The following is a 16,285-nucleotide window of genomic DNA, read 5'->3' on the forward strand; positions in this document are numbered from 1 at the left end:
ATTTCTGTAAAACTCCTTTTTGTGAATAATTATAGTAAGAAAAGTAAACCACATATTACATAATTTGTCACATGATTGCTTAAAAAAAAACCTTTTAACTGGGAAGTAGGCCACTGAAAAAAGCAAAAGTATTGCTATTAAAATGACTGAAACAGCGTTAAAAAACAAAATGCTCATCTTAAGGTAACAAACCTAATCATGAACTCTACCCTGCCTGTTCAATGTTATGAACACCCTACCTTTCAAACTGCTATTTTTAAAAGCAAAACTGGTTACAGTGAAAAATATAATATGTAAAGAGAGTCTTTCCGAAACATCAGCTGTAATATCCTGATGTAAAAGGGTATAATTTGTGTTCTAATCATTCCATCAAACAGACATTTCTGTTTCTGCAGTGTTTATTAGCAACTCTGGTTCTTTTAAAAGTTAGCTATCTCTCTAAAAACTATGAAAATTAACCTCCTAAAAATGTACTCTTCTCTTACACAACTCTGAAACTAACCACTGATCTCGTTTGTGGTTGGTCATTAATACATAATTTTCAACTATATACTAATGGCTAAAAAAAGGCATAACTAGTCCCAAATACCAAATGTGTAGCATCATTTTGGCACCACTTAGCACCAGGTATTAACCATTTATCAGTTGGTTTAACCACATCTATCTGCATCCACAGAAATTAGTATTTAATAACTCTGCAATTCGACTCTGAAGATTCTAAATAAATGTCTCCAACCATAAAAAACTTAGATAACCATGTATCATAATTTAAAATGGCACAATGTACATATCATGATTATATACAATTACTTATGAAGATATGTATCAATTTAAAAAAATGAATGAAATTATTTGCTTTATAATCTCACTCTTTTAATATGGTATGTTATTTATATTAGAACATGTGACCCCAAAGAAATATTTTTCTCCCTATGCTAAACATGAAGATGTTTCATCTTAATCTCTAAAATTTGAATGTGAAACCATTTTTAGGCTATAACTTAAAGACCTTTTTAGGTGGGGGACAGGGGGCACAGGGCATTTTATCATGAGCAAATTAACAGTGCCAGGCGCTTGTAAAGTACTAGAATTATAATGATTAAAACATCAGTTCCTTCCCTCGTCTTGTGGGGAAGAGGAAGTGAGAAAGAATTCACAACAATACATAAGGTAGATGCAAGATAGAGGTCACCTAGTTTAGCCTGGGAAGGGGGGGTGAGGTTGGGGAGAATTTCTAGCAGAGGAAACACAGAAGTTAAGTCCTAAAAGAGTAAGTTGCTGGGAGGAGGTATGGTGGGGGTTAAGGGGAAGAGGAAAAGAGAATTCCAAGCAGAAGTAACAGCATAAGCAGAAGCCTTGAGGGACAGTCTCCATGGCCTATGTGGACAACTAAAGCTTGTTGATGGTTGCCAAAGTAAGGATAGAGGGAACATACCTCAGCATCATAAAGGCCTTATATTAAAAACCCACGCTAATATCATCCTCAATGGGGAAAAACTGAGAGCTTTCCCTCTACAGTCAGGGACAAAACAGGGGAATGCCCACTCTCACCATTGTTATTTGACAATGTAGTGGAAGTTATAGCCTCAGTAATCAGACAACAAAAAGAAATAAAACGCATCCAAATCAGCGAAGAAGTCAAACTTTCACTATTTATAGACAACATGATACTCTATGTAGAAAACCCGAAAGACCACCAAAAATTGCTAGAACTGATTACAGTAAAGTCATAGGATACAAAACCACTGTACAGAAATCTTTTGCATTTCTATACACCAAATGAAGTAGCAAAAAGAGAAATCAAGGAATTGATTCTATTTACAACTGCACCAAAAACCGTAAGATACCTAGGACTAAACCTAACCAAAGAGATAAGAGATCTGTATGCTGAAAACTATAGAAAGCTTATGAAAGAAATTGAAGAAGACACAAAGAAATGGAAAAACACTCCATGATCATGGATTGGAAGAACAAATATTGTTGAAATGTCTGCACTACCCAAAGCAATCTATAATGCAATTCCTATCAAAATACCACCAGCATTTTTCACAGAGCTACAATAAACAATCCTAAAATTTGTATGGAACCACAAGACTACCCGAATAGCCAAAGCAATCTTGAAAAAGAAAAGCAAAGGGGGAGTCACCACAATTCCAGACTTCAAGATTTATTACAAAGCTGTAGTGATCAAGACAGTATGGTACTGGCATAAAAACAGACACAGAGATTAATGGAACAGAACAGAGAACCCAGAAATGGACCCACTATTATACAGTCAACTAATTTTTGACAAAGCAGTAAAGAATATCCAATGGAAAAAAGACAGCCTCTCCAACAAATGGTGTTGGAATAACTGGACGGCAACATGGAAAAGAATGAAACCAGACCATTTTCTCACACCATACATAAAAATAAATTCAAAATGGTTGAAAGACCTCAATGTGAGACAGGAAACCATCAAAATCCTAAAGGAGAACACAGGCAGCAACCTCTTTGATCTGTGTCGTAACAACTTTCTCCTGAAACAAAAGCAAAAATGAACTATTGAGACTTCATCAAGATAAAAAAATCTTTACAGCAAAGGAAACAATCAACAAAACTAAAAGGCACCCTTCTGAATGGGAGAAGATATTTGTAAGTGACATATCAGGTAAAAGTATCCAAAATCTATAAAGAACTTAACCAAACTCAACACCCAAAAAACAAATAATCCAGTTAAAAGTGGGCAGAAGACATGAATAGACATTTTTCCAAGGAAGACATACAGATGACCAACAGACACATGAAAAGATGCTTGATATCACTCATCATCAGGGAAATACAAATCAAAACTACAATGAGATATTCTTCACACCTGTTAGAATGGCTAAAATTAACAACACAGGAAAATAACAGATGTTGGCGAGGATATGGAGAAAGGGGAACCCTCTTACACGGTTGGTGGATGCAAATTGGTACATCCACTCTGGAAAACAGTATGGAGGTTCCTCAAGTTAAAAACAGAATTACCCTACAATCCAGTAACTGCACTACTAGGTATTAACCCAAAGGATACAAAAATGCAGATTTGAAGGGATATATGCACCCCAATGTTTATAGCAGCATTATCAACAATAGCCAAATTATGTAGAGTCCAAATGTCCATCAACCAATAAGTGGATAAAGAAGATGTGGTGTATATGTATGTATATGTGTGTGTGTGTGTGTGTGTGTGTGTGTGTGTGTGTATATAGATATATATATATATACATATATATGTGTGTGTGTATATATATATATAATGGAATATTACTCAGCCATCAAAAAGAATGAAATCTTGCCATTTGCAATGATGTGGATGGAGCTAGGTATTATGCCAAGCAAAATAAATCAGTCAGAAAAAGACAAATACCATATGATTTCACTCATATGTGGAATTTAAGAAACAAAACAGATAAACACAGGGGGAAAGGAAGAGAGAGGGAAATCATAAAACAGACTCTTAACTATAGAGAACAAACTGAAGGTTGCTGGAGGAAAGGTGGGTGGGGAGTGGGCTAAATTGGTGATGGGTATTAAGGAGGGAACTTGTGATGAGCACTGGGTGTTGTATGTAAGTGATGAATCACTAAATTTTACTCCTGAAACTACTATTACGTATACTGTATGTTAACTAACCAGAATTTTAGTAAAATCTTGTACACAAAACAAAACAAAGCTAGTTAATGGTTGCCAAAGGTGGGGCGTGACAGGAAAAATAGTCAAGTCCTCATTTTGCAAGACCTTTTAGACCATGGCAAGGGGTTTGGATTTTGTAGCATAAGTAAGAGGGCATCAATGAAGACTTTTAGGTAGAGATTTAGGTGTCAGATATCCCTGGATAGATCTACTTTGACAAGAGAATGGAAGAAGAATTTAGGTAGATAAGACTCAAGTCAAGAGAATGGTTAGGGAGCTGTTTTAGTAGTCCAGGCCAAGAAGGTACCTAAAGCAATGGCAGAAAACATGAAAAGTAAGAAAAACATTTGAGAAATGCTTAAAAATCACTGGACTTTGAGACTGTTTACATGAGATGATGAGAGAAGGAAGGAATTAATGTCGACTAGATTTCTAGTTGGTGACTTTATTTTCATGCATCTTTTTATACATACATATGCACAGACTCATTTTATATAAATGTGACCATAACTATAATACATGTTATCTTCCCTACCTACTTTTTACTGACATAAACAATATATCCATGATACCCATGTTCTTAAAATCATAAAATCATATAAAAACATAAAGAGGATTATTCTGTCATTGTTTTTGAAAAACCAGAATTATTATATACTCTTTATATATGTGATTGCAATTGCATATATTTTTCAAAAGTGCACATACATATGTATATGTATATATACATACATACCTTTATCATTTATCACTGAACACTACAGTTTAGAAACCCCTAATGGCTGCATTAAACCCTATCAAGGATGTAGCACTTCTGGTCATTCACCTCCTGATTAGCTTTGTGTTCAGTTTTTGTTTTGCTCTTATGGATGATGATACAGCAACCACATATTTATATTTATATTATTTATATTTATATTTATATTTATATTTATGATTATACTTATATTTATACTTATATGTTTTTACCCAAAGACCATATCAATTCACATTTCCACCAGCAATGAATGAGATCCTTTTTCCTCACCTCTAAATTTAAATAATACTTCACTTTAAGAGGAAGAAGAAATTAAAAGAAGAGAGATAAGTGGAACAGGACTAAAGACAAGGAAATGAATGTATGAGACTCTGAAAACAGAAGGCAACATGTATAGTAAAAAGAAAATGAACTGAGAAGTCACAAAGACCTGGATTCAAATTCTGTTCTATTGACATTTTTACTTTTCTAAGCTTTACCTCATCTCTTCTAGAAAACAGATTATAGCAACTTCACATGGCTGTTACTAACAGTAAATTAAAAAATGTTAGTTCCTTTCCTCTTGCTTGGCAGAATCAAAAATGTAGAGAAGCTTACAACTTTATTAGATACAGCACTCACACTTCTACACTCTTCCAACCCCTGGCAATAAATGAAGATGTCTCCAGTGATCTCTACTTGCTGGGTTCCAGCCTAAGTGCTGTTGGCATAAAAAGCAAAAGATGCTGCCTCTATGGCTCCCATAGTTCAGTATTCCTGGAAAGCTCCTTATTCCTACTCTGAATGATTAATTCCTATTTAGATGCATCAAGAGCATAACTGATTAAGTGCTAGAAAGCTTAACAGAGTTGTAAAGACTGTACTGCAAACTAGTTCTAACAGGAGAGGGTATATTAAAAACAACTACAAGGATGGGGCGCCTGGGTGGCTTGGTCGGTTGAGTGTCCGACTTCGGCTCAGGTCATGATCTCACAGTCCGTGAGTTCGAGCCCCGCGTCGGGCTCTGTGCTGACAGCTCAGAGCCTGGAGCCTGTTTCAGATTCTGTGTCTCCCTCTCTCTGTGACCCTCCCCCGTTCATGCTCTGTCTCTCTCTGTCTCAAAAATAAATAAAAACGTTTAAAAAAAAATTAAAAAACAAAACAAAACAAAACAAACAAAAAAAACAACTACAAGGAAAACCCAACCTTTCACTGCAACTATTATTCATAACAAAATTAAAGAAATTATTGTTATATGTTTATACTCCCTACTCCAGGAGATGGAGCTTAATCTTTCCTCCCCTTTAACGTGAACAGGACTTAGTGACATGCTTCCAAAGAAGAGAGTATGGAAAGTGAGAAATAGTAACTTCACAGTGATGAAACCTTGCAGACATTACCTTAACCAAGTGATGCAGGTTATGAAAAACAAGGAACAACTAAGAAACTGTCACAGACCAAAAGAAACTAGGGACACTTAATAACTAAATGCAATATGCTACCCTGGATTAGATCCTAGAACAGAAAAAGGACATGAGTAGAGAAATGGTGAAATCCAAATAAAGTCTGGAGTTTATTTAACAGTACCGTACTAACGTTAATTAATTTCTTAGTTTTGGCAAATATACCATAGTTGTGTAAGATGTTAACATCAGGGGAAACTGGGTGAAGGATATATGGGAACTCTGTACTATGTTTGCAACTTTTCTGAAAATTTAAATTTATTCCAAAAAAATGTTTATTTTTAAAAAGGCATTAACTCTAGCTGCTTTAATTCAGATTTTTATAATATAAGAATGCTTTAATCTCTTTTCTGAGATCCAATGGTACAAGCTGCAAAGTTGTCATTGTGTAAGTGTCTTTCAGTGAAATTACTTTGTTTATTCTACTTGTTTTCTAAACAGAAATAACTGTATATTCAGTCTGCTCATAAAGTTTGAGAACACTTTAATTGGTTTTCAAGGCTCGGATGTAGTAAACATGAGTAGAATCCTTCTTCCCAAAGACAGACTTGCTAATTTGCAAATAAGCAAGTTCACTTACATAAACTGTAACATAACTATATTAAAGAAAATGAACTTCAGATAAGGCAAATAAGTTTCTCAATTCATATTCAAGAATTCTATACTGATACTAATTTTTTTATTCTAAATTATTGAATCTCTCAGGTCTTTATATTGTCAGTATTTTTCATCAATTGGTAATATTAGAATTTTCTTAGCCATCACAAGAAAAGTTATGAACGGTCAAACCTACTGGTTCATTTCCTGAAGGAAAACAGACTTTTGCTACTACTCCAAACCTGTTACAGAATTTTTTTTTTTTTTCCTTTTTAGTAGGCAAAAGCACACCAAAGTGGCCAATACACATAGTTACATGGTGCTAATATGCACAGCAGGACAATTCTAGGGACAGAGAAAAACCACACACAATAAAAACATCATGACAAATGAATACCATTTCTCTCTGGTGTTTGTTCAGTACTGGTCTATCCATGCTTTTCTGTGCTCTGCCTACCAGCAATATCTAATTTTCACCTATGAAGTCTTTTGATTGTTTTCTAAAAGAAAGCCATAATTTTAATGGTTAAAATCTGTCATAGCAGCTTGAGGGGTGGGGAACCTGGGATGGGCTGGTATTCTTTCTAGCCTAGCCACAGTCACCATTTACAAACGTAAAGCATATTAGAGAAAAGGAGGGGATCAATCAGTAAACTAGTCACTGTGTACTCACTGCACGAAATAAATTTTTACATCATGAACACATCTTCATTGGAACTATGCTAATGACCCTGTTCCCAGGACCACATTCCCTACCTCCAACTCTTTCAGCTTAATGGAGCATGTTACATATCACTAAGTTTAGAGATAAGATCTGACCCTGAAATCATAGACCAACAAAAACATTTTTTGATAGGGCATTTTTGTACTTTTAAAGATGTCAGACAGACAGAAGGCTCATCACCTAGCTTAAATGCAAGTGCCAAAACAGAGGAACAAAAACTGCTATAAGAAAGTCAAGTTTGGAGAAATTAAGTCTAAGAGGTATCAAAAAAGGCTGTAGGAGAAGGTAGCACTTAAGTGGGACACTGAATGATTTTGACAAGATAGGAAGCAAAGGTCTTTCAGAGAAAACAAAGTAGGTAAAAGTGTAGGTGTGAAAGTACATACAATATGTATGAGAGAGGGTGTATATTTCCGTGTAGTAATGTTATGTACTGAATGTTTGTGTCCCCTCAAAATATATATGTTGAAACCCCACCACTCAATGTGATGGTATAGAGATGGGACCTTTGGGAAGTAATGAGGAGTAGATGAAGCCATGAGGATGGAGCCTTGTGAATGGGATATGACCTCCTAAGAGTCTTGAGAAAGCTTGTTCATTCCCTCTGCTCTTTGCCATGTGGGGGTACAAATAGAAGTCATCAATCCACAACTTGGAGGAGGGTTCTCACCAGAACCTGACCGTACTGGAACAGTGATCTAGGACTTCCAGCCTCCAGAACTGTGAGAAATAAATTTCTGTTGTTTATAATCTACTCAGCCTAGGGGCACCTGAGTGGTTCAGTCAGTTAAGTGTCTGACTTCAGCTCAGGTCCACGGTTCATGGGTTCGAGCTCCTGTGTCGGGCTCTGTGGTGACAGCTCAGAGCCTGGAGCCTGCTTTGAATTCAGTGTCTCCCTCTCTCTGCCCCTTCCCTACTCATACTCTGTCTCTCTCTGTCTCTCAAAAATAAATAAACATTGAAAAAATAATTTAAGCTACTCAGTCTATGCTCTTTTTAAAATAGCAGCCCCAGGTAAGACAAGCAAGAATATAGGTAGCTTTAAAGAAGGAAGATCATCAAAACTGAGATCAGAGAGGCTTGGAACAGATTTAAAACAGCTTTAAAAGCAAATATGGAATTTATTTGGGAGGGCACCAAGCTTTTGAGTACTATAGAAAAATGATTTAGTATACTCTTTTTTTTAGAACCATTTTAAGTTCATAGCAAAATTGAGCTAATGGTACAGAGATTTCCAATATACTTTCTTCTTCCTACATGCACAGCCTCCTCCATTATCAACATCCCCCACCAGAGGGATACATTTGTTACAACGGATAAACCTATATTCATACATTATAATTACCCCAAATCCACAGTTTACATTAAAGTTCATTCTTGGTGGTGTATATTCCATGGGCTTAGGGAAATGAATAATGACATGTATCATCCATCACTACAGTATCATACAGAGTAGTATCACTACCCTAACACAATTATCCTAGTATTTTAAATTTTAAAATAAAAACCAGAATAAATGAAGGCCCGTAAAGCTTCTCAATACCAGGAAGATAGTTTTCATGTTAAAGGAAAGCACATAGGGGACTTCTTTCTTCTTTTGTGCATATTTGAAAATTTTCAGGAAAAAAAAGTTTGATTAAAAGGAGGAAAAGCACGTCTTTAATAGGTCACCTATACAAAGATTTCAGAGAAATGCTTGCACATTCAGGCTTTAGCTTTCTCTTTAGCCACACTGCCCCCTAGAATACATAGCATTTTCCATCCTGGAGATATGGAGGACATTGGGAAACCTCTGATGAAGACGAGAAAACTTGCTACAAGAGGCAACTCTGGAGCACCTGGGTGGCTCAGCTGGTTGAGCATCTGATTCTTGATGTTGGCTCAGGTCATGATCTCACTGTTGTGAGACTGAGCCCCACATTGGGTTCTACACTGACAGTGCACAGTCTGCTGGGAGAGTGGGAGAGAGAGAGAGAGAGAGAGAGAAAGAGAAAGAGAGAGAGAGAGAGAGAGAGAGAGAGAGAATCTTAAAGCACGCTCCAGGCTTAGCACAGAGCCTGACAGGGGACTCAATCACACGACACTCAGATCATGACCTGAGTGGAAGTCAAGAGTTGGACACTCAACCAACTGAGCCGCTCAGGCACTCCTGTACACTTTAAATACATGAAGTTTATTGTATGGTAAAAAATCTCAGAAAAAAACTGTAAAGGACATATTTCCCTTCTTCTCCAGTTATTCTTATTTTCAGTGGAAGTTCCTTAGCTTTTTATAGCTAAATTCTCTTTTTAAATTATCCCTCTTTCTATAAGTCAAGCTTTTAAAAAATCTAGCAACAACAAAAAATTCACTTTGAAAAAACAAAAATCTAAGTTATAAAATTGAGAACTCTGACCAATCTGTACTAACCAATGTTGCCTCAAAAGTTGAATAACTGGAAAACCACAGTAAAGGATGCCAACCACAAACCTAAACCCTAACCTTAACCCTGACCCTAAATCTAAAGCTACCCCTAACTAGTAACCCCTAAATTCTACCCTAATCCTAACTGCAACACCAAATCTAACCTCTGGAGAGGTCTCTGAACTGCAGGGTATGAGGCATATACTCTTACCCTAATCCTAACCCTGCTCTAAACCTAATTCTAACCCAAACCTGAACACTAACCCTTACCCTAACCCTCTCCACATTCCTCTGGAGAGATCTCTGACCTGCAGGATTAACAGGCACATAACCTCACCCTGGCCCTAACCCTAACCCTTATTCTAGCCCTAAACTGAACCCTAATCCTAGATCTGAGGGGGAAAAAAAGAGTTGGTATATACACACACATACACATCCACAATGGAATAGTATTACTCAGCCATAAAAAAGAATGAAATCCAATGACATGGATGGAACTAGAGAGTATTATTCTAAGTGAAGTAAGTCAGGGAAAGACAAATACCATAAGATTTCAGTCATATGTGGAATTTAAGAAACAAAACAAATAAGCCAAATGAAAAGAAGGAAGGAAACAGAATTTGTAGTATTTCTGAAAATAGGTGTGTACAGATCAAAACAGTTAAAAGAGAAGAAAACCACAGGAAAGGAACTTGGCATTATTAAAAGTAAATGTATGATTTCCATTGTTTCAATACCAAAACTAGTCATTGATTTCCTCAACTCATCTACCAGTATTATCTCTGAAGTATCCTCAGGGACTTGCCAATGTGTTTTCTAATCTAAAATTGTCCTCTTATATAAGTCTTAAACAAACTTACTAAAAGTACTTCACCAGAACATACCCTAAAGTAATTTTATCCCCAAAATGATCACCTTATTCTGTATTAACAATCACATGCAGCTCAAACTGGTTTTTGGTTAGAAAGCATGTATGAAATAATAATTACCAGAAAGAATATGCAATAATTAACTATTAGGACACTGAAAGTTAAGAATATTTTATATGAATAAACAACTAGCATAAACTTCCTTTGAAAAAAAATTTTTAATGTTTATTATTTATTTTTGAGAGAAAGAGAGATGGAGCGTGAGCAGGGGAGGGGCAGAGAGAGAGGGAGACACAGAATCCAAAGCAGGCTCCAGGCTCTGAGCTGTCAGCTCAGAGCCCGATGCAGGGCTCGAGCTCAGGAACCGCGAGATGGTTACCTGAGCCGAAGTCAGATGTTTTAACCAACTGGGCCACCCAGGCATCCCTAGCATACTTGTTCAATATCATCCATGTAGGCAATGAAAAACAATGGGCAATTCGGATCTCTTAGCTTCGATGACAAAGATTAAGTTCACATCCCAATGCCTTTGATCAAAAAGTGATCTTGTCCTTGGGACCCCTGGGTCTCTCAGTTGGTTAGGCGTCTGACTTTGGCTGAGGTCATGATCTCGCGGTTTGTGAGGTGAGTTCCGCATTGGGCTCTGTGCTGACAGCTCAGAGCCTGGAGCCTGCTTTGGATTCTGTTGTCTCCCTCTTTCTCTCTGCCCCTCCCCTGCTTGTGCTCTGTCTCTCTCTCTCTCTCTCAAAATAAATAAACATTAAAAAAAAAAAAAAAAAAAGAAGTGATCTTGTCCAAACTGGGAGGATCACCTCTGCATTGCTGACTCTGCACATTAGATAGGTAAATAGGAGCAGAACAGAAGCCTACCTGGTCAGATCAGCAAATCAATTCCCATGACCTACACATCAAGAAGGGGCAGACATAAAATCTGAATCTTGATAGGACTTGAAATATAGACCAGCAAAACATTTTACAAAAGGGATTTACTGTACTTTTACTATTAGGAGGATAAAGACACTGGAACATCTGGAGTGATGAGTGAATGACTAATGTAGAAAGTTTAATGACCATTTAAATATATATGTATGAAATACACACATGTATTTTGATTTACAAAATGCTTTGAATTAACAAGCTTTCCTAACACAAGGTCTCCAGATTACTCATTTCCTAGGAATTTAAGTGAGGACTAGCTCATTTGTCTTCATTCTATTAAAATCAAGGTACTACATTCGAAATGAGGCCTCCTAAATCTCTACACTGATTTAGCTGTGTGACCATGGGCAAATTACAGATTCTCTCTGGGCTAAAAGTGTGTGATTCTAAGATGTAGAGAAATCAAGAGCTTGAGTCTCACAAGGTCTATGACTCCCACAGCAAGACCAAATAAGGTTTCCCATAATCTATATTTCCTTCCAGTGCCTCTCTTGATAACCATAATTTTGTAATTATTTTTTAAATGACCACAGCAGATTACACAAAATACTTGATCCTCTAAAATCTGTTCAAGTCTTCAAGAATATAATCTGTCCTCATTGAGCCTCTAGAGTATGGTAAGCAGCCATTAGTGACTGCTCTTCCCCTATGCTTTTAACGATAATGGTAAAATTTTTTTACATACCCATAGGTGAAAATAATTGCCAAGTAACTTTTACTCCTAAATACACATTAAATACTTGTAACCATTTATTCCTAAATACACTTAAAATGTCATCCTAAAACTGAATGTGCATGGTAGTCTATTATGGGATTGCTTGATGTTTTGGCACCTAAACCTTTTCACTATTAGTCATTTATTTCAAACTACCACTAATTTACTTTTCTAAAAAGGTCTTAATCCATAGCAGTAAGGGATAGATTCCTTCAAAATTAAAGAGGCACTGGGTCTTATGAATCAAAATAATTTTTTCATTATTATTAAAGATTAAAAAGTGGAAAATAATATTTAGATATTTTGTATTTTAAAAATTATGTTATGACATTAAGTAGAAAACCAGAAAACCATGAGAACGTGTAGGAAAATACAGCAGAAATACCCCAAAATGCTGAGAGGTTGTCCTTGATGGTGAAGACTATCAGTGGATTTTAGTTCTTTTATATATATCCATTTTTATAACAGGGAAACAAATCTAAATAAATAGTTGACTTATAAAACGTGTAGGGTATCCCTCCACTAAAGTCACAAAGATTATAACACCAGATAAGAAGACACTGACGTAGGAACGAAGAGTTTTGTGAACATTCTAACAGATATACAGTTAAATATTATAGAACACTCCACAAAGAGGAGAGCCTTATCTGATAACCATAAAAAACCTACAACAGCAAAGAACGGCACGTCATTTCGGCTCACGTCCCTCACAATTGGAATGTGGCTCAAATAAATCCCACTAATTATAGAACCTCAAACACTCAATCCCAACTACTCCAACACTCTGGCAGGCCGCCCCCCCCCCGCCCCCCGCCCAAGTGTACACTCTCTGGATTGAAAGAATGGACTTAATTGTCCCTCTTCAAGAATCTTACTCATAATCACTACTGGTTGAGGAATATGAACCCGAGTCGCTGACCCGATCTTCATAATCGCAATCCTCATCTTCTTGTGAAGAATGGTCTCCAGGGAGCTCATCTGGGCTCTGACGGGAACCATACGAAACCGGAGACGCCATCATCAAGGATGCAGTAGTTACTAGTAGTGTTAATTCAAATCTCGCAGCAATGGCTCGCCGTAGCCGCCATGTTGTCTCCGCTAGGGAAAGGGCAAAGGCCACGTGACCGCCAATCTTTGGCTGCAATTGGTGGCAGCTTGAGTTGCCAGGGAGACGAGGAAGCTTTCCCGAGAGAGAGAGGGAGCTACTGAAAGAAGCCAACGAGGTGAAACTTCCAGGAGGGCGTCTCAGTTGGAGGAATATAAGTAGCTAAAACTTCACCACTTAGAGTCTCCTAAACGCGCTCCTTTAGAGTACTATAATTTATTAACAGCGGAGACCCATTTTTTTCTTCCCTTTTTCTAGTTTGCACTTTGCCCTATGTTTCTAAGCCGAACAGCTGCCCAAAGCCTTAGAGGCACTCAGCTTGGGGTTCCCATGAAGTAAAGGAAACTCCTCCGTACATTTCCACAGGGCCTCTGCATCTGTGCTGGGAAGGGAAACTTTTAAGCAAAGTCCACTAGGTGTAAATGTAAATACGCTCCAATGTTTCTTTGGTTTTCTTACTGTTTCACAGTTGCAAACATTTGTATAGTTTTCCCTAGCAAATGTAAATTGCTTAAAATAAGAGGCAATGTGAAATCAACTGCACGTTCATTTTGTAATTTTATAATTTGATGAAGTGTTATCACTGAAATTGGAAATGTAAACTGGTAAATTTTATCGGTAATTTACGAATACCTACAAGTATTTTTTTCTAAGTACAAAATAATAGCTAGCCTTTATTGAGAGTCAGCCATTTCTCAAATTACTTGTTCTATTGATATACTATAATACGTATTCACATACTATGAAGTAAAGATCCTTATACTAAAATAAGGAAACTGAAGCTTGGGTTATTCATCTTAATGGTCACATGGCTAGAAGGCAGCCAAGCCACACAAAAATTGAACCTGTCATTAACTACTTGATTATATTTCGTCCTCAGGATCTAGTAATTCAACTATTACAGATCTTTTCTAAGAAAATAAAGGTTGTAAAAACAATTATAAAGTTTGTGAAAGTGGAAAGCTGAAAGCAATCTAAATATTCAACAATAGGGGAAAAGTTAAATAATACACTTTTCTATATGAAATATAAATATTATGATAGAAGTATTTTCAAAGAATAATGCAAGGGGGAATATTCATGTTATAACAAGTTAAAGGATATAATATTTTATGATCTCAATGGATGAGTGCTGGAGATTCAACTTAAATTACATTAATTCTAAATGTGTTTTTTCATAGTTGTATACCAGCTGTTGAATATTGTTTTGTCTTAATTTGAATTAATTTATAAAATTGTTTTTATCTTATATGAGAGCTATAGAGCACAGAGCTTATAACTTTTTATTTAAATTATAATTTTAAAAAGTTTAATTCATTCCTGGAAGTCCACAACAGATTTTTCTTTTTTCCTTAAAAGAGGTCTATCTATCATTCAGACTGGAGAACAGGGGACTAGTTCATAACAGGATAATGGGGCAAAAGAGGTCCTTGAGGTGGCAGGAGAATCTGGTGTCTACCAGACAGGTGGAAGGACATGACCTTGCTGACATGTCTTCTTTAAAACTGGATCCTAAACGAAGGTGCAGGTGTGGATGCTGATTTGCCAGTTTTAGTCAGGAAGTTGAGACACTCTCCATACATAATGGTGTTTATTTTCTCAGGTAAGTAGAAGGTAACCTTGCCAGGTGAAAACGAAGGAGGGCAATGGAGTTTGAAGAGAACAGATCCCCGAAGGAAGGGAAACAAATATTTCCATCAGCACTGAGGTCCAAAACTGTAGTTACTTTTAAAATCAGAGAAACAATATTATTTTTTAAAAAGTTGGAATCAATATAATAGTTATACTTGTTTCATGTAAAATATACATACTTATTCTCACCACAATCTCCAGTGATAAAAATTTTAATATTTTAAAAGCATCTTATTGGAAGTAAAAAAAAAAAAAAGACATTCTAAATATTAACAAAAAACCCCACATTTTCTGCATATAAATGACACTCTTTTTTTTCTCTATAAACAGCTAATGATTTCATGCGCTGCTCAAAAACCTTCAACGCCACCCCATTAGAGAATAAATTCCAAACTAGGTAGTCTCCTCAAAAAAAAAAAAAAAAAAAAAAAAAGATTCCAGTTCTACAAACAATTGAGCACCAATTAGGAATTAGATGCTTTATTTCCTGCATTAATCAAGTTAATCAAGTGTGCCCAACTTGCCAGATCAAAAGAACCCCTGGGGTTCTTGTTAAACATAGAGATTTTAAGACCTGTCCCACCTCAAAAGGATCAGAATCTCCAGGGAAGTTGCCCTAGAAATCTCTGTTTTAAACAAATGCTCTCACCCCTCAATGATCCCTAGATTAAGGTAAACTTGGGAAACACTGCCCCAAGCCTACCCCCAGTTCTAATTCTTCATATCTGCAGGCCCACTGACCATTTCCACAATAGGCTAGAAACCACTCCCACCTCCTGATTTTGAGCCTGGCAGACAGAGCAAATCAACCTCTCCAAGCTTCACTTTCTTTATTGGTAAATTCAGATATTGATATGTACTTCATAGGACTGTTTGGAGGTCTAATAAGTCAATGTATGTAAGATCCCTAGCACATAAAGTATCAATAAAACTTAAAACTATTTTATAGATCATTTATTTTACTCATGCAGTTCTCTCATTGTGAAATGCTACATTTTCCTGCAAGACCCAATTCTAATAGTACCTTTTTCAAGAAGACTTCTCACACTCTTTTCCTATCTCAGTGACAATTCTTCTTTCCACCTTCCCCTCATATCTAATAAAGTTTTATAATGAGTATGTCTGCCTAATGTCTAAATTATTTAGGAATCTTTGCTACCAAATGACAAATTCCTGGAAGTTATAACTGGGTCTTTTTTGTTGTTGTTTTCAGTCTTTCATCTTACATAAGTTTGAACAAGAGCAAGAGGTGCCACATAAAAGTATCTTTTATGAAATCTTTTTCACACTAGATATGTCTCTAAGTTAACTTCTTTGGCTAGTCTACTTCCATATGTTAGATTAAAAGACAAAATCTGCACCCCCAGAAAGATACCACTTTCCTGATCTTTCACAAAAGAAAAAATAAGAGCAATCATTTTATATTCTTATTTAAATCTTCAGGG

General features: G+C 36.3%; 1 protein-coding gene across 3 annotated transcripts in view; it reads right to left on the bottom strand.

Moving 5' to 3' along the window:
- INTU (inturned planar cell polarity protein) overlaps positions 1-13,187 on the bottom strand; it is an 88,097-nt gene extending 74,910 nt beyond the window's left edge. For 2 of the 3 annotated variants that reach the window (XR_006201723.1, XM_042935545.1), the window contains exon 1: positions 12,979-13,187. Coding sequence is in view for 2 of the 3 variants with exons in the window: in XM_042935545.1 (XP_042791479.1) it covers positions 12,979-13,124 (146 nt within the window). In the remaining variant the exon portion in view is untranslated. The remainder of the gene's footprint in view (positions 1-12,978) is intronic. The other variant, XM_042935546.1, reaches the window with a different exon arrangement.
- Between the last annotated feature and the right edge of the window lie 3,098 nt (positions 13,188-16,285).

The sequence above is a fragment of the Panthera leo genome, chromosome B1 (genome assembly GCF_018350215.1).
Source record: "Panthera leo isolate Ple1 chromosome B1, P.leo_Ple1_pat1.1, whole genome shotgun sequence".
Classification (NCBI taxonomy): domain Eukaryota; kingdom Metazoa; phylum Chordata; class Mammalia; order Carnivora; family Felidae; genus Panthera; species Panthera leo.